General features: G+C 36.3%; 1 protein-coding gene across 14 annotated transcripts in view; it reads left to right on the top strand.

The window, feature by feature from the left end:
* The window catches only part of TTC29 (tetratricopeptide repeat domain 29), a 243,679-nt gene that overhangs the window by 71,223 nt on the left and 148,448 nt on the right, over positions 1 to 24,008 (top strand). For all 14 annotated transcript variants that reach the window (XM_063808348.1, XM_063808344.1, XM_063808382.1 and 11 more), the window contains one exon: positions 4,330 to 4,415. In XM_063808348.1, the coding sequence (XP_063664418.1) occupies positions 4,330 to 4,415 (86 nt within the window). The remainder of the gene's footprint in view (positions 1 to 4,329; positions 4,416 to 24,008) is intronic.

The raw sequence follows: 24,008 nt of genomic DNA, 5'->3' as shown, positions 1-24,008 counted from the left end.
TCCATGTGAATTTTAGGATCAGCTTGTTAATTTCTGCAGAAAGGGGAGCTGGAATTTTGATGGGAATTGCATTGAGTCTGTCAATCAATTTAGGGAATATTGCCATCTTCAAACTAAGTTTTTCAGTCCATGAATATGGGATATCTGTCCATTTATTTAAATATTCTTTAATTTTTTTCAATGATTTTTATAGTTGTCAGTGTATATGTACTGCCTTCTTTTGTTAAATTTATTTTTAATATTTTATTCTTTTGATGCTATTGTAAATGGAATTGTTTCTTAATTTCATTTTCAGATCATTCATAACCTGTGTGTAGAAATAAAACTGACTTTTCTATATTGATCTTATAGCTTGCAACCTTGTTAAACTGATTTATTAGCTTTGACAGTTTGTTATGGATTCTTTAGGATTCTCTATATACAAGACTATGGTATCTGCAATTAAAGTTTTGCTGCTTCCCTTCTATCTATGTGCCTTATCTTTTCTTGCCTAGTTTATCTGACTAGAACCTCTAGTGCAACAGTTTTAAACAGAAGTATGATATTTACTGAGGGTTTTTTGTAGATGCCCTTTACTACGTTGAAAAAATTCCCTTCTATTCCAAGTTTGTTGAGGGTTTTTAACATGAAAGGGGGTTGGATTTTGCAAAATGTGTTTTTCCTACATCTATTGAGAAGGTCATATGTTTTTGTCTTTTATCCTATTAATATGGTATATTATACAAATTGATTAGCATATGTTGAACGAACCTTGCATCGCTGGGCTAAATTCCACTTGATCGTGGTGTATAATCCTTCTTATATGTTACTGATTTGGCTTTGTGAATAATTTTGTTAAGGATTTTTGTGACTATATTCGTAGGGGACATTAGTTTATAGTTTTCTTTTCTTGTAATGTCTTTGGTTTGATGTCAAAATAATACTGGCCTCGTAGAATGATTTGGGAGGTGTTTTCTCTTAATTGCTTAAAAAGTTTGTAAAAGATTGTGTTAATTCTTAACATATTTTTAAAAAATTCAGCAGTGAAATCATCTGAGCCTGGCTAGCCTTTTCTTCATGGGAAGTTTTTAAATTACTAATTCAGTTACTTTACTTGTTATGAATTTATTCAGAGTTTTTATTTCTTCTTGAGCCAATTTCAGTAGTTTGTATCTTTCCAGGAATTTGTCTATTTCATCTACTTTATCTAACTTGTTAGTATGTAATTGTCCACAAAATTCTCTTATAATCCTTTTCATTTCTGTGAGGCCTACAGTTATTTACCTTTTTTCATTCTTGATTTTAATAATTTAAGGGTTTCTTCTTTTTCTTCTTGTTTGGTCTAACTAAACATTTGTTAATTTTGTTGACTTTTTCAAAGAATCATTTTTTGTTTTGTTGATTTTCACTATGGTTTTTCTATTCTTTATGTTATTCATTTCCACTCAAGTTTTTCCTATTTCCTTCCCTCTGTTTGATTTGAGTGTAGTTGTATCCTCTTTTTCTAGTTTTATAAGGTGGAAAGAACTTTCTTATTTTAAAATATAGACATTTATAGCTATAAATGTCCCCCTATGCACACCTTAGTTGTATCCCATACATTTTGGTTTGTTGTGTTTTCATTTTCATCCATCTCAGAGTATTTTTTGGTTTCCCTTGTGTTTTTCTTTGACCCATTGTTTATTTAGGATATTTTTTAATTTCCACATACGTGCAAGTTTCCCAAATTTAATTCTATTATGTATTTTTAATTTCACACTATTGTGAATACCACCTTTTCACTGGAGTCTACTCTGATGACTATACTTAATATTGAAACCTGCTTTGTCCTCTGGACCCCTACTTGGCTCTCCCAATTCCCCTTACCTTGCTCTATTTTCCCTCTGGAACATTTGTCAGCATACACCTTACCACATAATTATTTTTTATTATTTATTTTCTCTCTCTTTATGTCTCTGTCCTCTAAAACATAAGTTTTGACGTGTCACTCAATTTTAGTAGTGCCAAGATTTTAGATCTAACCTTTTCTTTTTGGTTGTTTTTAATCCTATTCTTACCGACATTTTTCTCTGTTATGTTATTGCTTTCATTTTATCTTAACTTTGTCTCTATTCGTGTACAAGAAACGTTCTCATGCTTAAATACTATTTAAAAACTAATATTTGGTGTTTCCAAACTGTATCAGTAGCAATAGATGTTTTCTTTCCTTTCTCCTCTTTGCTGAGCTTCCACTCACATAAAATTAGATGCAGATGATGGTGCCATATCAGCCCGGCCAGTTGCTAGTGCTTTAACACAGTTACACCACTTGACACAGAAAATACATACCACATACAGCCAACTTTTAACTCTCTAATAAGTAGCTTCCTGTCATAGCCTCGTTCTTCTATTCTGTTTTTCCCTTCACTAGTCCCACCTTTATCCCCAGAACCCATAATCCTGTACCAGAGAAAAAGTTAGGGCCCAGCTGCATTTTAAGAATTAAAATTCCCCTTACTGGATTACTGGCATCATCAACTCTGCTAAAGTGAGATCTTGAATGTATAATTCTCTGCAATCAGGGAAATAGCTAGAGAAGAAAAAAATACTGTCACTGGCATTTGCCATCCTATTTCCTTGAAGTCTTCAAAGAGCCGCTGCTTCAGCAGCGGTTATTTGGTGAGTGGTGAGAGTGAATGCAGCAAGAAATATTGTTCCTGCTGACATCCTTCACGGTTGGAATGTGGAGCTCAGAAATCTAAGGATACTTCCTGTATTAGTCTATTTTGCGTTTCTATAAAGGAATATCTGAGGGTGGGTAATTTATAAAGAAAAGAGGTGGGTTTTTTTTTTGTTTTGTTTTTTACTTAAAGCTCCACAGACTGTACAAGAAGCATGGTGCCAGCATCTCCTTCTGGTGAGGGGTTCAGGAAGCTTCCAATCATGGCAGAAGGCGAAGGGGAGCAGGCATGTCATATAGCGAGAGAAGGAGTAAGAGAGATGGTAGGCTCTTTAAAGCAATCAGCTCTCATGTGGACTAACAGAGCAAGAGGTCACTCGTTACCATAAGGATGGCACCAAGACATTCATGAGGGATCTGCCCCCATGACAGACACCTTCCACAGGCACCACCTCCAACACTGGGGACCACATTTCTACCTGAGATTTGGAGAGGACAAACACCAAAACCGTATCACTTGCTTTCCAAAGACCAAAAACAAAGGTTAGATCACTCAGCATTTGCATTAGCCAGGAGTTAGTCACATTGGAAGCCAATGTTACATTTAATATACTAACTATAAGCAAGTTATATATTTGCCAAATGGTATGAGGTATGTCATGTTGAACCACGTTATATCTTTACGCATTTTGCTTTTGGAAAGAAGTGGTTAATTTCTGAAATAAAATTAGTAAGATATCGCAGGAATTAGACTAACTTTCTTGCAAAAAAATGATGAAAAGCATTACCGGTGATTAGTAAAGAAAAGTGTTTGGATTTCAAATATGCAGGGAATTTTGTACCAGGAGACTAAGCTCTGTCAGTTACTCTCACCTATGCTTTAATCAATAGCTCTTTTTTTTAAATTATACTTTAAGTTTTAGGGTACATGTGCACAATGTGCAGGTTAGTTACATAGGTATACATGTGCCATGCTGGTGTGCTGCACCCATTAACTCGTCATTTAGCATTAGGTATATCTCCTAATGCTATCCCTCCCCCCCCCCACACCCCATAACAGTCCCCAGAGTGTGATGTTCCCCTTCCTGTGTCCATGTGTTCTCATTGTTCAATTCCCATCTATGAGTGAGAACATGCGGTAGCTCTTAAACAGAACATAATCAAAATAAAAATTCATTAATTTGTGAATTATCTGCAGTCAGAAACTTAGCTGAATGTCAGTCCATGTGATTGAGTATGAATGTTTGTGCACCATTTAAGGTTGTTATCCATTATCAGTTGTTTTATGTATGTAGCAGCAACTATGCTAGATGACTGTAAGCCTTTACATGCTGGACTAGTATAAAAATTATACATGAATGTCAAAATGATAATATTGGGCTGTGTTTATAAAGGGAAACCCCTTTATAAACTAAATATAAGCAAGTTATATATTTGCCAAATGGTATGAGGTATGTCATGTATGAGGTATATAATTACATTGTTAAAGCATCTTAATTTAATATCTATGATCCAGGTAAATTGTGTCTACATCAGCCTTTTTTTTCAGTATATAGCTAGGTTTTGGGGATTATTGATAAAACTGCATACTTTTAAAAATAATTTTCTACTGTCTTGAAAAGCAAGGATTCTGTTTGTTGTAATAAATCATGTATTGAATACTTGGTAATTTTTTTACATCTTCCCTTCAGGAAGTGACAAAAAGATGGAAGCGGAAGCCTCTTACTACTTGGGCTTAGCACACTTAGCTGCTGAGGAATATGAAACAGCATTAACAGTAAGCTAAACTTTCAATCACTGCCATTTTTAATTTTTATTTTAGTATATTTATTTTATTTTCCTATATGTTATTACAAGGCCAATAGAAATGAGTTAGGCCTGACATAGGTGTGCCTATTTACTGAGATTAAAGCAGAATAGCAATATGCTAGAAGCATTTTAAAAATCGGTTTTATTGTTTATTGAAGGTAGAGTGGTATGTAATCAATTACTATGAAGTGCTTTGGGATATGTGAAAGTTAAATAAATGGAGTAATATGGCCCTCCATATGCCCATATCAATAAGGACAAGAGGAAATAGGTTTAAGTAATGGTAAAAAGTAAATAACAAAAAAGAAATTACAGTCATTTTATAATATGATTTGGGAAATTTTGCACACACAGAAATGCAGTTATAAAGCAAATACAGTGAGCTGCATTGATGTATATCTTCAGTGCAGGTAGTGGGGAGGCAACAGAGGTGGAGGTGGGTGTTAGTCTCAGTCCGATAAGTAGCCTGCCATATAATCAAATCACTGTTCAGCTATTTTGCAACTAGGTTTTGTTTGGGTAAAAACAAACAAATAAAAATGTCAAGAGCGATCTTTCCTGAATTATAACTGAAGTCATTTTTTCTTCTTCTCTTACCTCTACTGTGTATTTAAAGTATTTCACCTACATCTCTTATAATAATCCAATGTGATACACAATATTGGATTAATTTTTAGCTTTTGGGATCTTCTTTGTTCCTTTAGATATTTTTTGCTAAGTAGAATTCCTATATTTGGGCTAGATATTTTCCTCTAGCCCCTTTACAATTGGATAGCATAGAAAACTTAGGTTTTCCTAGATGACTCTTATGCTTAATATTTTTTAATTAATGATTAGCATTCAGCAAAACTCTGTTTCTGATACCTTGGGGAGCACAGAGACCAACCAGATGCACACTTCTCTTTAGGATTTAATTTAATGAGGGTGAACAACTTGCAAGCATAACCACAATTCAAAGTAGGATGAACAGGGGCTTTTTAAGTGCAAAGGGAAGAGTGGTTGGTTCCAACACTGAAGACCAGGGAGGCTGCACCAACAAAAAAGTTTTTGAGAGACAGGATTTACACATGTAGAAAACATGAGAGTCCACAATGATAGAACAGAGGATATACGTGTGTGCACACATGCATACACACTCAACATGGACATATTCAGTGTGTTGGGAAGCAAGGACTTAGGTGGAAGATGAGATTCAGTTGTAGGTCAAATTGGAAAATTAGATGAAAACTAGCTCATAGATATTCTTTCTCTCTCAGGTAATGCAAGCACAAAATAAATTCAAACAATACAATAAAATTCACAATGAAAACTAAATTTTCTTTCCTTCCCTGTACTCAGTCTCACAGTTCTTTTCTCAGAGACAAACACAGTTACACATTTCTGTCTTATCTTTCCAAAAATATTCTATATATTCAAATATCATAAAGTGCATATATATGTTTCCTTTGTGTTATTTAGAAAATTGTTGCATTTTATATGCACTGTTCTGCACCCTGAGTGAATTTCTTCCATACTAATGCATAGACATGCCTAGTTTTATTATTTTAATTTTTCCAGCTTTATTGAGGTATGATTGGCAGATAAACATTGCATCTATTTAAGATGTACAATGTGATGTTTTGATATATCTATATATTGGGAAATTATTTCCCCAATCAAACTAGTTGGCCTGTCCATCACCTCCCGTATTAACCTCTTTTGTATGTGTGTGAGGACACGAAAGATCTAGTCTCAGTAAACTTCAAGTATATAATATACCATTATTAACTATAGACGAGTCTCATTGTATTTATTTATTTATAATTTCAACTTTTAGATTCAGGGGTACATGTGCAGATTTGTTATCTGAGTATGTTTTGTGATGCTGAGGTTTGGGGTATGATTGATCCTGTCACCCAGATAGTGAGCATAGTACCTGATAGTTTTTCAGCCATTGCTCTCCTCCCTCTAGTCGTCTATTGTTCTCATCTTTATGTCCATGAGTACCCAAGGTTTAGCTCCCACTTGTAAGTGAGAACAAGTGGTATTTGATTTTCTGTTCCTGTGTTAATTTGGACAAGCCTTATCTTAAGGGGTCTACATGATATCCCATTGTGTGGCTGCGCCATAATGGATTCAAACATCTTCTACTGCTGGGCATTAAGGTTGTTTCACATAACTTTTATTGTAAAGGATGTGGCAGTGAACAGTTTCATCAGATGTGACAAATTTATCCATAGAATAGATTCCTAGAGGTGGAAATGCTGGTGTATCCTATTCCTAGTGGTGTAGGATAGTCTAGTAATGAATAGATTGAAGAAGGAATATTTGACATCCAAGGGATGAACTACTTTACTTGAAGCTGTTACTCCTTTCAGAAGAGTATTGAAATTGTTTCTCTGAAAGTATATGTGAAGCTTAAGTCCCTACAACCTATTAACTGTGTGACATGGGCAAATCCCTTACACTCTTTAAGTCTCAATTGCCCCATCTATCCAGTGGGACTAATAACTGTACTTATTTCATAAAGGGTAGTGAGTTAAATGTTACTCCCCTTAAAAAAAAAAATCTACTTCCTAATCCCTGGAACCTGTGAATGCAGAGGTAATTAAGTTAAAGATCTTGAGATGAAGTGCTCATTCTGGATTATCTAGGTGGGCTCTAAATATGAAGACAAACATTCTTATAAGAAAAAGGCGGAAGATTTGAAACAGAAGACAAGAAGCCACATGTGCAGAGGAAAAGACCATGTGAAGACAAGGGCAGAGAGTGCAGTGATACAGTCACAAGTCAAGGAATCCCTGGAACCGCCAGGAGATAAAAGAGGCAAGGAAGGATCCTCTCCTACAGCCTTTAAAAAGATCACAGCCCTGCTGATGCCTTGATTTCAGACTTGTAGCCTTCAAAGCTAGAAGAGAATATATTTCTATTATTTTAAGTCATTTAGTTTGTGGTAATTTTTATGTCAGGCTAGGCTAGGCTAGGCTAGGCTAGGCTAGGCTAGACGCCCTAGAGAACTAATACATAGGGTGATAATAAGAGATAATTTATGTAAAGTTTTAAAAGACTGTCTTCCTGGTTTATAATAAACCTTCAATAATTATTATTTTTTTATTTTTTCTAATCTAAGTCTCTGGACTTGAGCAGTAATAGTGAAGATGGAAGGAATTAGACAGATTCAAAAGTTGTAAAGGACTTGGTAACAGGCTAAGTATAGGAGGTGAGGGAAACAGAGGTGCGAAGATGGGCCCTGAGTTCCTGGCTGTGGAACTGGGTGGATGCTGGTGTTGTTTTCGGGGGTAGGGAATGTGAAAGGCTTGCAGGGAAATGGAGAGTTCAATTTTGGATATGTAGAAGTGGAGGAGTTTTAAAGGTATTCAAGGAGAGTTCAAGTAGACAGTTAAATATGAGGGTCTGGAGCTTAAAAAGAAGTCTAGAGTGGAAATATTATATGTGAAAGTTAATTTTATGTGTCAACTAGGCTGGGTCATGGGATGCCCAGATAGCTGGCGAAACATTTCTGGGTGTGTCTCTGAGGGTGTTTCTGGAGAAGATTAGCATTTGAATCGGTGGGTTGAGTAAAGCAGATGGCCTTCCCCTATGTGGATGGACATCATTTAATCCATTGGGGACTTCAATAGAACAAAAAGGCAGAGGAAGGGCAAATTTACTTGACCAGACTGTTTGAGCAGAGACATTGATCTTCCACTCTCAGCACTGATGGTTCTCAGGTCTTCAGACCCCGTCTGAATCTACATCACTGACTCACCAGTTTGCAGGCCTTCAAACTACACCACCAGCTCTCCTGGGCATGCAGTTTCTGGACAGCAGATGGTGGGATTTCTCAGCCTCTGTAATCACGGCAGCCAGTACCTTACAATAAGTAACAAATCTTTTCATATACATATGAGAGACTATGAGAAACTATGAGTGAATGCATTTCTGTTATTTTAAGACATTTAGTTTGTCACAGTTTGTTCCATCAGGCCTAAGAAATGGCTACATAGGGTGATTAAAAGAGATTTTGCATCTATCCTATTGCTTCTGTTTCTCTGGAGAACATAATACATTCTATAAATTTGTATGTTTTCAGCAAATTGAAGCTGTGGAGTGGATGAGATTTCCTAGAGAGAGAGTTAATAGTGTTGAAAGAAAAAGGCCTAGAGCCAAATTGGATGAAGGAGGAGGTACAAAAGAGCTTAAGCAGGAATATCCAGGAAGGCAGGGGGAACAGAATAGATGTTTCATACCAGGTATTTCTAAAAGAAACAGACATGCAAACTGCATATTTTTGCAAACTGCAAAATCCTGGGATTTGGGCTGGAATGAGGGCGCTCTATGCAGATATTTCCAGTAAATGTACCTGGATTGGAATTAGGTTTAGTTAATTCTTTTTTTTTTTTTTTGAGACGGAGTCTGGCTCTGTCACCCAGGCTGGAGTGTAGTGGCACGATCTCGGCTCACTGCAAGCTCCACCTCCCAGGTTCACACCATTCTCCTGCCTCAGCCTCCTGAGTAGCTGGGACTACAGGCGCATGCCACCACGCCCGGCTAATTTTTTGTATTTTTAGTACAGACGGGGTTTCACCGTGTCAGCCAGAATGGTCTCGATCTCTTGACCTTGTGATCTGCCTGCCTCAGCCTCCCAAAATGCTGGGATTACAGTGGTAAGCCACCACGCCTGGCCCAGGTTTAGTTAGTTCTTGTTATTTAATTCTCCAGCCAGAGTAGAGGCTTCAGGAAACTAGGCAAGGGCGTATTTCAGCCCTCAGGCTCACTGCTATCATCCAGTAGCCTTTGCAGTTGGGAAAAGCCTGGGACTTTCTTCAGAGCCTACATTTTGACAGAATATTTGTGGAAGAATATTGTTGCCTTCTTGGACACAGCACACCCAGAACTGTAGACTTGCAGAAGCCAAGCACAACATTTGAACAGAGCTTTGCTTTGACTTCAGATTTGAAGGCAATGTCTTTTCACTCTCCTTAGTGTCCTATCTTAGACACTTTTTCTATTTCCTTTGAGTTAAAAGGACATTCTTCAAATTTTCAATTGAATCTCCTTTTACTTTTTTCTTTCTGGACCTGATGAAAGTAACGATGTTACATAAGTGATCCATTATCTGCTTGCAAATTTCAACATATCTTCCTATCTGCAGGGTCTTCTGTGATGGCATTCCTTCTAGCTTACAATATTTCTATTAGAAATCTATAGCAGGAGAGAGAACTCCTTATTTAGTGAATATATTTTGTGTATATATGTGTATATATATATATAAAATGATAAAATATAAATAAATATGTAGGATAGATTCCCTGATTGGAGATCTAACCAGTTATGTAATCACAAAGTAAATATTCAACATATATTTTTTAAAGTTTTCTTTCGAGATCCTCTTTTATTCTACTTTCCTACCTTGCATAGTGTTACCAACATTGTCTTCACCTGTTTTAAAGCACTACTGATGTTCCTGTCATAGTGTAGCTGTGAAGAGAGGTAAGAAGGCTCAGAAACAGCTTTGTCATGTTAGATTTAGCGTTTTCCTTTCCTTTTCATATTCAGTCTATCTTTAATTGTTGTCATTAATTCTATATACCATTTTATCTTCTCACTTGTATTTCAAATTGATGAATTGGAATATTTTCAAATTCTCAGTGTCTTGCCTCTGGATTCAACTTCTACCTCTCATAATTTTCTCCCTTCCAATAATGTTATTCATCTATCTAAATATTTTTACTTTTTTTCAAAGAAACTTGGATAAACATAAGTGAATATTCCCAATCAATAATAGTTCTATTAATCTGAAATAGAAGGAATTTTGAAATTTTGCTAATGTATCTTAATGGAAAGGCTTTAATTTATCAGTAAAGTATTAATACAGTCATAGAAGAATGTGCAGACAAGCATATGAATAAAACTTTGGTGATTCATTCCTTGTTGATAAAGGGCTCTTTACTGAATGATAGAATACAGCTAAACTAAAAACAAATAATAGATTTATTTAGGACTGAAACACCTACTAGTAAGGAAAGAGTATTTGGTAAAGAGAAAAAATAGTTACACTAATAAATCTGTGCAAGGGGTCATAGAGACCCTGACATTTAACGAGGAGAATGCTACCTGCATATGCCATGTGCTGGGGAAGGAAAACATAATTCCCTTTGGCCATCATCAAATTAGACCTGTAAATGTTCTAAGTAGGGTAAATTCTAAATTTTAAGAGGTATATTATAAGGTCCTAAGATTTGAAAGAGAAAAATATTTTACCAAGAATCACAAAACCTTGTGCAAAATTGGACCAGCCACATACCAACGTAAAGTTATTTTAAGGAAAAGGAATGGCCTCTCTTACCCGTTCATTTTTATGTATGAATTTCCTTTCTCCCTAAATATATCAATTCACTTAATGATTCTAGGAACACCAACTTTATTCAATCTTTAAAACAGGCAGAGAATTATTTGCTTTCTATTATTTTGCAATAATGTAACTTAAAAATGATACTATGAAAACAAAATTCAACAGATTGATATTTCATTTGCTTTTAAAATACAGGATTCACCCCATTACTATTATTTATTCCATATACAAAGCAGTAGCCATCTCTATGTTTACATACATTAGCATCTTTGTAACAGTTTAGAATGCTTCTAACATTAGTGTTAACTTGTAGATGTGGTTGACCTATATCTCCAGCCTCACCAGTAGCATCACATAGAAAAATGCAAATAAGTAATACAAAATAGTCTTCCCTCATCTGAGGTTTTACTTCCCACGGTTTGTTGGTGGTGGTCAACCGCAGTCTGAAAATACTAAATGGAAAAATTTCGGAAATAAAAATTTGTAAGTTTTCAATTATGCACCATTCTGAGTAGCACAATGAAATCTCGTGCTGTTCCACTCTGTCGCATCTGGGACATGAATCATCCCTTCATTGAGAGTATCCATGCTGTATACGCTGCCTGTCTATGACTGTATAGGAAGAAACAGTGAATATAGGATTCAATACTATCTGAAGTTTCAGGCATCCACTGGGGGTCTTGGATCATATTCCCCACATATAAGGAGGAGCTACTGTATCAGAAAAAATATTCCAAAAATTTTTATTTGATATATATTTATTAACAATGGAGGATATGTATCATGTGTGTAAAATAATATATCCTTAGGGTTTCACTAAAGTAATATATTTTTTCAACTCAATAAATGTAAGCAAAGATAAAGCCATACTGTATGAGAAACAATTTCTATCAATGATTTATTTGCTTTGTAATGTTTAGCTGACAGGAAGTTTTGGGGGGAGAGAGTTCTTACAGTTGTTTCCACTTAGTTGCTTTCTGCATATAGTTTACCTCTCTTTTAAAAGTCAACCCATTGTTTATAGCAGTGGGCTCTTAAATCAAGTGATAATCTAGCTGATATGCAAATACCTTGGCAGATTTCATACTGACAAACCGAAAACTAATCTCTTCTTTGGTCACTTTAATAAGTGAAGACACATTTCTGTCTACTGCTGAAGCCATTATGCAACCCAAATAAATCTCAGAGTTCTCCATGGCTCAGTCTTTGTATGACGACATATTAAAAGAAAAGAAATCCAGCAATCTAAACTAAAAGTAATTTTAATTTCTACTTAATTACCCTTAAAGAACAGTAAAAGAGATAATCTTAACTCACAGCACCATTATTTCTTAAAATCCTCTTTCCTTCTATTTCTCTAACTTTCAAATTTGTCTATCACAGGATATTCAGAAGCCCATATCTTTATGTCACTCCCTAAACCCAAAACTCCCACCCTGTATTCCACTTCTATGTGGTTATCACTCCTCTCTCTTCTCTCTCTCCTGCCTTCTTTTCTCTTTCAGGTCAATAAATCTTGACTCTTTCAGCAGTCTTATCTCTACTTTGCACAACCCATTCCTCTGAAAAATTATAACTGTTATGTGCGTAATAGAACCCAGTAGGGATAACGCTGGTTTGAGAGAAAAAGGAGTGTCAAATGGGTTATGCCAGAATTCATAGTCTGGGAAAGGCAAGGCAAGCAAATACACTTGCATTAATCATTTTTTAGATTTTCTTACACTATATGTAAGAAATTCTTGAAAAGTGTATGTCAGAAGAAAAAAATGTAAATAAAAAATAATAAACAAGAGGGGAAGGAAATGAGAACAAAGAAGCCAAGGCAAAGGAGGAATCAAGAGAGAGGATGTCTGAGACTCAGTGTTCCTTTGGGTCCTTTCTGTGTCATTTCCCATACTTCAGCTCTAGAGTTCTGAATGTCTGCAGGATATAATAATAGGATGAATCTTCTGATGGATACCCCATTTATTCTATCTGTAGTTTGAATCAGTTTGTCTACAAGAGCAATGGCTTCTTCATGTCTGCATTCTCACTCTTCCCTATCATCTCCTGGCTGCATGTAGATGACAGTTGGGGCCCGTTTAATATGACATCATGACATTAGAGTTTCCTGGAATGCATATAGGTGCTCATATCTGCTATCAAATCTTTGATCGTTAGACATTTGTATGAAGTAAAGGCAGTAAGTACTAGCATTTCTCAGATAAGGCACTCTCAAAATGCTTTTTAGAGAGTACATTTATCAACTCTTTGCAGTGAGAGGACAACAACATCATTAATTGATGGGCTCTAAAATCAAACTAATCAAGCATAGAATCCCAGATCTGCTACCACCTCACCATGTGACATTGAACAAGTGACTGACTTAACCTTTCTGAACATTAGTTTCCTCTTCTGTAAGATGCGGATAATCCTACTCTAACTCGGGACAGCCTTATGAGAGTTAAGTAAGAATATATGTCTGAAATTTGTAGCATGGGGCTTAACACGCAGATAACTAAAACTATTTTGTTACTATTAATATACATAAAATATTTTTTCCGAAGTGCTAGATGATCATACATCTATGAAATCACAATGTCGGGCTTCTGCTCTAGACCTACGGTATTCTCAAACCCCTAGTTAGCATAGGAACAAATATTAAATGTATTGGTAAAGTCTACACAGTTAAAGGTATTGGAAGGACAAGTTGATGTACATGTATTACATGATAAAGAGCATTTTAATGGAATATAGGTCAAGTCATACATAGCAATGGCATTCTAATTATAAGTGGCCAAATATGTGAAATGGCTGTAGGTTTGGATGTACAATGTTCATATCAGAGGTAACTGTGGTACAGAAAGAGCACGTGAGCCTTGGAGCTGGAAGACATGGATTTCAGTCCTGTCTGCCATGCACTAGCTGTGTGACCTTAGGTTAGTCACTTAACTTCTTGGAGGCTCAGTTTCATTTGTGAAATAACAATACTAATGGCAGCTTCACTGTGTCTTTGTGAAGACCAAAATTTAAAAATGTATGTTTACACTTTAAATTATAAACAGTTCTCAAATGTAAGATACCATTATCACTACAGATTGATGTAACTATAACTGGATAATGATAGCAATGATACTGTAGTAGGTAGTATTTATTGAGCATGCATTCAAAGTCTCCACTTCCTTCTTACTTTATTCTTAATTGTAATTTACTGTTTATCATATGTACATTACGTAGTACCTAAATTTATCTTTGTATTGGCACATATTTTTATATAATGGAAAGAAGATAAACCAACATTTTGTGAAAAATATTTTATTATTAATTTGTTAATAACTTTTCTTTGAGTTAAAAATATGACATTTATTTTTTAAAAATTGAGTTATTTCTTTCTTTAAACATCAGAGCTACTCATTGCCCATTAAACAGAAGTTGTCTTTACTCACCAGTTAGAAATCCTTACCTAAAATTTACCCTTCCATCCTTGGTTTAATGGTCTGGGTAACTGAGGGGAGCTCAGATGCTGCCAGAGAGGAAATCATGGCCCCTTCTCCCAGAGGATGGCTGGTTATCATTATATATAACATGCAGACAAGCCTGCTTGCAGCCAGTTTGCCTCCTGGTCGTGTGTAGTTCATCACCAGCTTCTAAGGCATGCTAAAGAGGGCTCGCCACTCAGCTTGAGATGATTCAAGGTGTAGGCTCAGCGGTCTCAGCAGTCATTTTCCTGCTTTACATCAGAGTTTTCATCTGCTTTATCTTTTGTCCTGTGGCCCACCTGAGGCAGTCTCCTTCTTGGGGAATCTAAAAGGAGCAGCTGTTACAGATCCCATTTCCCCCAATTGTTGTGGCTCGGACCTCTTTCTATTTAGCATTACCCTCCACACACACACACACACACACACACACACACACACACACTCACACACTTCCACCAGTACACAAACAGCGCCTACCTTATTTTCATTTCATAAGTTTTGCTAAGTAATATTCAAAATATTCAGTGTCTGATGTGCAAAAGAAAGGGTTTTTTAAAACCATTAAAAGGAAATAATATTTTCTAATTTTAAAATATGTATTTATTTACAAATTGTATAGAAAATCTTATTCAGAATTATTATACAATAACTTAAGGCATAGTATAAAAATGTGTTCCATATCTGATCTTATTTTGAATAGTTACTTGGAAATAGCCTTACTTGGAAAACAGCATTTTAGGTAGTTTATAAAAATATGTTTTAATACTTGGGGAATTACAAAAACTTAAAATGTTTTACTAATAATTTTGTTATTGTTATCTTAATATTTAAAGTTGTGTCCTTCCTGAAACATTGAAATAGGTAACTTTATGGTACTAATTTAACACAGTTGCTGTAGTAAAGATCACAGAATAGAATCTTAGTAAATTGAATTTTTTTTTCATTTCCTCATCAATAGGGAGTAGCTCTTTAAATCATTTTTAATTTTTTAAAATGTCTCTAATTTTTTTACATATTAATAATATTTTAATTAATTAATGAATAATAATAATGTTACAGCTTAGGAAAATATGCATCTGTTTCTTTTTTTACCATGATTATAGTATTTGTCATATAAATTACAGTATTTGTCATTTAAATGACAAAAGCATTGTAGAAAACCAGAAAGCTCAAAAAAATTAAAATATTTATTTTTTGAAACAAATCTGTTCAGTAATAATTTACAATTTACAAACTTTCCTACAAATAAAGAAATGTTTTATGTCAGGAAAGAAAGTTTGTGGCCTAAATTAATATAAATACAAATTTTCTAGTAATAAAATTTATTGATTTTTTTAACATGAAAGCTGGTTTTAGTTTCCCTTGAGATCTAGAATACCACTTGGGCCAAAACTTCATGATTATTTTACTTATTCATTTTTTTAAAAAGTACTGCTATAGTAGCTCTTTACAAAGCTGAAATTTTTGTATCTAGGTATTCACATTTTAAGAAACAGTGCAAAAATTTCTGATACTCATTGTGAGAGAAAAATGAAGGAAAGGATAAAATTTTTTATTTAGCGCATCCTAAGAGGATGAAGTTCAAAAATCTGAAAATTGAGTACTCTAATCAACTATACTAAATAGTGACATATGGAACATAATGTATGTATACTCCTTAAAGTTCAAGGCCTAGCGTATGAAAGTGTTCGCTGGAGCAATAAAGCAACCTGCATAGTTCATCACAAGACTAATTGTATGACAGACCTAGAGGCAATGGCACAGCTGTTAGCACTCGTTGATCTACAGGCTGCGAAAGAAGAAGAGGCATTACACCTAGAAGAACCCAGAGAAGATTATAGGATTAGATGTGTTAAACAGGAATAAGTGTGTGGGTCATACTTCATCATTACAAATTTAGCCAAATTATATATAATTCCTCTAAGAGATGAAAGGGGTAACTTCAGAAAGAAAAAATGTAATCAAATATATTAAAACTTATCCAAAACATTCTCAAAGGTGTCTTTAGTGTAAGTAATTATGGATCTACAATTAACAGTAATATTGCATTTAGAAATTATACATATAATTGGTGCACAATAACAATAACATATACTAGGATTTAAAAATAACATTAATACCATACTCCTAATATTCAATCCATATACTTGTAAAAAAACTCTTTTACCCAGTAATTTCAACTTTCTCCCTTAATCAACACATAAGTTTCATTAATAACTAATAAAATGAATTTAAGATTAAACCTCCATTTTTTCCCACGACTGTCCTCTATTGACCCTTATTTATTTGTTTGTTTGTTTGAGATGGATTCTCACTCTGTCTCCCAGGCTGGAGTGCAGTGGCGAAATCTCTGCCCACTGCAACCTCCGCCTCCCGGGTTCAAGCTAGTCTCCTTCCTCAACCTCCAGAATAGCTGGGATTACAGGCACGCACCACCATGCCCAGCTGATTTTTGTATTTTTAGTAGAGATGGGGTTTTGTCATGTTGGCCAGGCTGGTCTTGAACTCCTGACCTGAAATGATTCACCTGCCTCAGTCTCCCAAAGTGCTGCTGGGATTATAGGCATGAGCCACCATGCCCGGCTAATTTTTGTATTTTTAAGAGACAGGGTTTTACCATATTGGCCAGGCTGGTCTTGAACTCCTGACCTCAAGCGATTCACCAGTCTCAAACTTCCAAAGTGCTGCTGGGATTACAGGCGTGATCCACCTTGCCCGGCCCCTTATTCATTGTTTTTAATGATGAAGATGATGGCCAAGAATAGAAAAAGAGAAAGAAGATAAGGGAACCAACTAATCCACAAAATGGCATTTGGCACCTGAACAATCAAGAGTTGATTATATAGATGTGTGCAACAGCTTTCCTTTGTGAGCATTTCAAGGGAGGAGTTTAATATTCTTTTGCACAAAAACATGACTTTGAGGCAAAACATTAGAAAGTTAGAAAGCCAAATAGTGTGAAAGGTTGGCAAGGATGTGAGATTACAAGAACTGCAGTTAGGAGGGTAAGCTGGTGTGGCCATCATTCCAAGAGTGACGGTGTGAGTGAAATTCTGTATGTGATTTCCTGGTGGCATATCAGCCCACTCCTGGGAATATCTGTCCCAGAAAAACTCTTTAGGGACACATTAGAGAGGGCTTATGGAGGGGAAAGGGAGTAAGAGTGAGGATGGAGGATGAAGGAGAAAAATTTATTAAGAACATTTGAGGGGGCACACACAGACCAATGATAAAAGTGTGCCCTGCTCTAGGGAGTGTGGCTAACTCGATTCTATGTGCCAGAGTTTCCAAATAAATAACGTGAAATAACGTGGCCACAAAATATTTTTGATTGCAACCCGAATGCGTCACATAGTTCTTGCTCAAATACACATTTCTGGACATTTCATAAAAGCTTACAAGGCATTCTCTGAGTTTTTACAAAAGCATGGGCAGCAATAGGTGAATGCTTTTGCACTGTTGAACTCAATACCTTGACGACTTGGTTCGGGTTTTCCCAGAAGCTGACTTTGAGACGTGGAATTGAGTACATGTGGCTTATTTGGGAGGGATTCTATCAGCCAGGGAGTCAGGCAAAAGAAGGAAGCCAAGAAAAGGTGTATTGCCAAGCCAGTTATTACTGTGGGCAAATGGATCAGTCCTGCTGGGACGCTCTAGGAAACAGTGTAGAAACAAATCAGTTATCCCAGGGGAGAGATGAGGGAGCTGGTGCATTTATCCACCAGTTCCCACCATTCATTGATTAAGAGTTGCTTCCAGGGACACTAAAATTCCCTGGAATTCCAGTTTACCATGAGCCCAGCCGTCAAACAGAAGATCCCAGGTGCTGGCCTGAGCAGCCCTTGGCCACTCTGTCAGTGCAAGTCACTGACAGAATGCAAGTCACTTAGCTTGTAGGCTTCCTTTTCTGTATGTGAAAAATAGGAATGATAAAGTTGCTGCGGCAATTAAATAAGATAAAGAAGTAATGTGCCTGGCACTTAGTAAGCATTCAGTAAATGACAGCTTTGTTTTAAGGTTTAAATTTTGTACATCTTTTGACTCAAGAGTTGCTCATTTTGGAATTTACCTAAGGGAAATAATTAGTAATGTGTGAAAATATTGAGCTGTAATATTGTTCATAAAATCATTAATATATACAGAGATTTAGCTATAACCTCTGTATACAATGCTATAAATGCTGTTTGGAATGGTGAAAAATTCAGAAAAAAAGTAAATGTAAAGTAATATCAAATTGAATAAATCATTGTTGGGTATCCTATGCTGAAATACAATGCAGCCAATAAAAATTACAAAATGAATAAACATTTTATAACAATAAAAGTATTACTGATATGTTGAACAAAAAAATCAGGTTATATAACAGTGTACATTATGACCCTACTTATATATAAATACATATATATGTAGTGCATAAATAATATATGAAAATGCTAGAACTACCAAACTGTTTTTGGTGGTTATCTGTAGAAGCTGGAATAATGAATGACTTTAATTTTTCTATTTTTGGGGGAGATTGGTATCTGTATTCTCAACATTTTCTACAATTAACGTATATTGATTTTGTAATAAAAAATAAAAGAAAAACTGCTTAAAAAGTAAACTATTTTATCTTTCCATTCCATTAAAATTTAAAGGTTTTAATTAATGTTTTTAATAGGTTTTACATAGGTTGTTCATGGTAAAAATCTTTAGTATAGGATTGATTGTAGCAGGTTAGTCATTTCAACAGCTTATCTCAACCCACAACATTAAAGAAAATTATTAAATGCTTAACAAGTAATAAAAGAATTTAAAAATGAATTCATAAAGTAAAAAATAATCGTATAAATTATAAAGCAAAAACAATAAAACAGGGAGAAAAATACAGCCGTATAGATTCCGAAATCCTGAGTAATTTTGTCCAAAGTCCCTATGATCAAAAATGGTAATAATTATGTTGATGTTTTAAACTTCAGTTTGGTGCACAGTGTTGAATAACAGGTCTGAGAAGTTTCTTTTTGGTCAGGTAGATTGTTCCTATAGTGCAAGACTGCATTATCCACATGGAAAAGAGACGTATACCAGTGCCATTCTTATAATAGGGAGCAAGAGCTAGAGAAGCAACAGGGAAGCTGTTGTTCCCTCATTGGAGCAGGAGCAGCAAGAGTAAAGGCCTGGGAGGGCAGCAAAATGCATGCAGCCAGGCTGGAGTAGGAGCCTTGCAAGAGTGAAACTGTTCTGAGGAGGGCTACTGGGGCAGAAGCTGTTTGAAAAGAAGGCTGAGACATCCATTAACTAGTCAGCCCGTGGTCACAAAGCTAGCAGATGCAGAGCCAGACAGGAGCCCACGCCTCTAACTACTGATGTTGTTGTAATTGGTAGAGTTGTCAGTAAGATGATTTTAAACTCACTTGTTGAGCCTCTTCACAAGTTTCCCATATAAATGTTTAATAACATTCTCATCTGTTCCACTTAATGAACTACTTATTGGCATTAATAACATTTTGTTATTCTTGTCCAGTGGAAATTATTATTGAATAACACTTGAAGCTTAAAAAAGAAATCTCCCCTCTGCTGCTGGACCAGTTGGGAATCAGCACAGTTTGGAGAAAAGCACAACAGGACACAGAAGTAGAAGATGCAAATGGCGGGCTGGGTGCGGTGGCTCACCCCTGTAGTCCCAGCTACTCGGGTGGCTGAGGCAGGAGAATCGCTTGAACCCAGGAGGTGGAGGTTGCAGTGAGCTGAGATCATGCCACTGCACTCCAGTCTGGGCGACAGAGTGAGACTCCGTCTCAAAAAACCAAAGATGTAAGTGGCATCAGGCTAGAAATGACCCACTGCTTTGTAGCTTCTCCAGAGAAAAAGATGTCAGGAATTCTTACTTTCCATTTCTTATTTCCATTTCCTTCTTCCCCTCCATTATTATAGATAATGGGATACCATGGATTCTTCCTTTGTTATGATGTAACTTCCTAGCTGAATTTGCCTTGAAATTCAGAAAAACTCTGGATGTTTTTCTGACAGTGAAATATGTCCAGCTCTAAAGTTAAGGCACTTGTAAAAAGAAAAAGTAATATTATTCTTTTCTGAAAGCAGTGTAATCAGCATATTATACCTACAATCCTCAGTCTCTTCTTGCTGCAGTTGCAAATTTGCTATCTACTAGCAACTCAGTAAATGCAAGGGAAAGAGCATGTGAAAGTGCTGATTGCTAGATTTTCAGTTGAAAGATCTGGTAGGGGAGATGCTTATAATTTTGGATAAAATGAAAGAAGAGGAGGGGTACGGGGTCCTTTTCATGAATCTTAATTTTCTCTGTTGCCATCTCAACTATTGTCACAATATGATTTTGATCTATTGATTAGGAGGTTGGCCCCTTGGAATCACAGTGCCTGACTGCAAATCCTGTTCCTGACATTTCTAATCCTGAAGCCTTGAGTGAGTTATTTAGCCCATCTTGTGCTTCAGTTTCTTCACCTGTGGCATGAAGATTACTCTAGCATCTAAGTTATAATGTGGTTGTGAGGATTAAATAAGTTAACATACAGAAAGCACTTAGACCTATGTCTGGCATATGCTACTTCCTCAATAAATGTTAGTGAAAATTACAGAATAGTAAAAGTATGATTTGCTGGGTTGGTGCAAGGATTATGCTATTCATGCTGCCACAGCTGGCTTAACAGATCACAGACAAATCTCTTAGCACCCCCTGCTTTGTAAAATGAAGATGATATATGTTAATACAGCATATTGATGAAAATTCCAATGGAATAGTAAAAAATGGTATGTTGTAATGCAAATGGTATGTTGTAATGCAAATGATTTAACTATACATTTTTCCTAAATTTAATTAAACATATTCATTTTCCCTATGAGCTTATATTAGCTTACAGCAGAATGATTGTTTATATCTCCATTTTATATGTTTATAATATCATAGATATTAAAAAATAAACATTTTCCATTGAAAATATTGTGTAACTAAACATGAATATTTGTCACATGGTTTCAAAGCCAAAATTACTTCTTAATTGTTTTTTGTAATATGTTACATAGGAATGGGAAAGTATTAGCCAGATAATCATTAGGATCTTCAAAATGGGTTTTGAAAATACCAGAAAGACCACCAAATTGGGAATCAGACATCCTGGATTCTGGTTGTGGTTTTTGTCACCAAGCTCTTGGCCTTGGGCAACTCATTAAACTGTGTTCAGTTCCCTTATGGACATTGTTGCAAGACACCATTGTTGTAATCTTGGTCAATCCACAATAGGACAGGTTGCACCAAAAAGATCCAGAAGCTGGAGCCCAGCCTGCATGGTGGCATTGTCAGGCAGCTACTTGTCAATGGGGTGGAAGAGAGGACTGGATGAGTATGCTGTCTCTGAAGCCAGATGGCTCAAATGTGAGTCCTTTCTTGACCATTTACCAGTTGTATGACCTTGGCCCTGTGGCTTCATCTCTATGTGCTTTTGTCTCCTTAACTTTAAAGAGACAAGAATAATAATGATGCCAATGCATGGGGTGTTAAGAAGATTAAATTAGCTCACACATGTAGTCTTAAGAACATAGTTTTGGAGCACATACTGCCAAGCCTTGTTTTAGACGCTTTGGGTACAGCAATAACAATGCAGACAGACATCTTTGTCCTTGTGGACCTTCCATCCCATTGGGGAAAACTAACAATGAAGATGAAACATAATTGACAAGTGAATTAAACAGTATGTTAGACAATGAGAAACACTATGGGAAAAAGTACAACAAAATAATGAGTCAGGAGTTCCAAGGCAAGAGGTAGGGTGGAGGGAATTATAAATGGGTGATCAGAGAAGGCTGCATTGAGAGGCTGACTTTTGAGAAAAGACTGGAAGCCTGTGAGAGAGTGGGCCATGCAGATACTCGAGGGAAGCACACCCAGGCAGTGGTAATGGCCAGGGCAAAAGCCTTAAGGTGGCAGTGTGCCTGGGGGCCTGGAGCCAGTAAGGCTGGAGAAAAGCAAAAGGGGAGAAGAGTGGAGATAAGGAGTGGGACCATAGCTGACCTTGGAGGTCATTTTCAAGCATGACTTTTTTTTTTTTCCTAAGTGAAAAGGGGTTCATTTCAGGCAAAGGAATGACCTAAAAATGCTAAGTTAATATTGGCTATTATTACCTCTAATCATTGATCTGCATGATGAAAAAATAGCAGCTGCTAATAGGCAACACTGTGACCAGACAAGCATGAGGTTGACATCTAAAACATCAGACACTGGGCTGCGATGAATGTCCCTGTATGTGAGTGGAGGATAGCTTCTGGCAACTGGGGCAGAAGGCAGTGAGCTGTAGGTGACGGTCAAGGTCAGCACAATCATGCTCAGTGTGATCTAGCTGCAAGCCTATCACAGTGCTGAAGAACATGGGTTTCAAAGTCCAATGAACCCAGTTCAAATCCTTTCTCCTTCACCAATTCACTGTGTACTCCAGAGCAAGGCACTCAGCTTCTCTGTATTGTATTTCTCTCAGATATACAATGGGAATATTAATATATATTTCGAGGTTCTGTGAAGATTGAATGCACTATGAATATAAGACACCCTGCACATGTAGTTTTGCTCTATAAATGGTAGTGACTGCCATTGGCAAGTGACAAGCACCAAGCCACAGGGACTGGGGCTCAAGGGTGAGACTGCTGACTCAGGCATACTGAGGGCAGCAGGGTAGGTCTCCAGACTCGCAGTGAGTAGGGACCAGGCTAGGCACCAAGATAGAGATTCAAGCAAGAAGAACAAGACTGGAATATAGCTCCCCAGGCTGGGATGCACCTTGGGATGCGTGCTTGGTCTCAAGGGACAGTACAAAAGTCCAGTCACTTTAACAAAGGTTAAAAACATTATATGATCCATGGCAAACTGATGTGATGCCAACTTTCCACTCTGCCAGATCAGGAACAGGAGCAGTCCTGGGGACAGGGACAGGTCTAAGTTCCTCCCAAATGGGTGGAACCATCTGGGAGGATGGCAGGGCTAAGGAAGCAGGGCAACTGGCAATGTTCTCTACTGTTCCTCCTGGGCTCTGTAATTCTCAATGTCTAAGTATTGATAAGTAATTCAAAAGCACCAAATATAACAGTTCCTGCTATAAAACCTAAAGCTTACTATAAGAATGCTAGCAGCAGTTTGTTTTGCCATTTTATTTTCAGCTTGTATGTTATTTCAGAGCTGATCAAAGGCATTGGTTGCAAAGAATAAAATAAATCACACCTCCAAATAAACCACTAAAGAGTGTTAAATTGATTTAAGTGATTTTGTGAATATTAATATTTAAAACTTCTCTGTCCCAAGCCTCTTTATGACTACCTATAGCAATAATAACTACCATTTTATCCTACCATTCTTCATCTTATAATATTACACAGTAAACTGTGTAAAAACATTATTTCTTAGCATTGGAATGGAAGTACAGGATTTCAGCTGCTTATTTGTGGAAGTATATCTTGAATTTTATTCAGTCAGTAAAAGTATACTCGATTAATGCTTTATTATACTCTTTGCATAGGCTGAGGTGAAGAAAGTATAATGTGTGTTTTCTGTTATTAAAGAAAACTTTGCCTTCCACTCACGTTTCTTTCCAGTACATTTGATTCTAAGCAGCATCTATTTCAGGTTAGTTCAGTGTTGAGAAACTTTGTAGCTTTACAATTTTGTATATTTAGCTCATCTGAAAATATTGTTAAAGTTGTACAAGTGATTTTTGTGGACTTTTAAAAATGCATAGGTATCCACAGTTCACACTGTTAAATGCAGTAC

The sequence above is a fragment of the Pan troglodytes genome, chromosome 3, assembly GCF_028858775.2.
Source record: "Pan troglodytes isolate AG18354 chromosome 3, NHGRI_mPanTro3-v2.0_pri, whole genome shotgun sequence".
Lineage (NCBI taxonomy): Eukaryota > Metazoa > Chordata > Mammalia > Primates > Hominidae > Pan > Pan troglodytes.
Note: the sequence above shows the minus strand (reverse complement) of the source record. Positions and strands in the feature narration are given on the sequence as shown.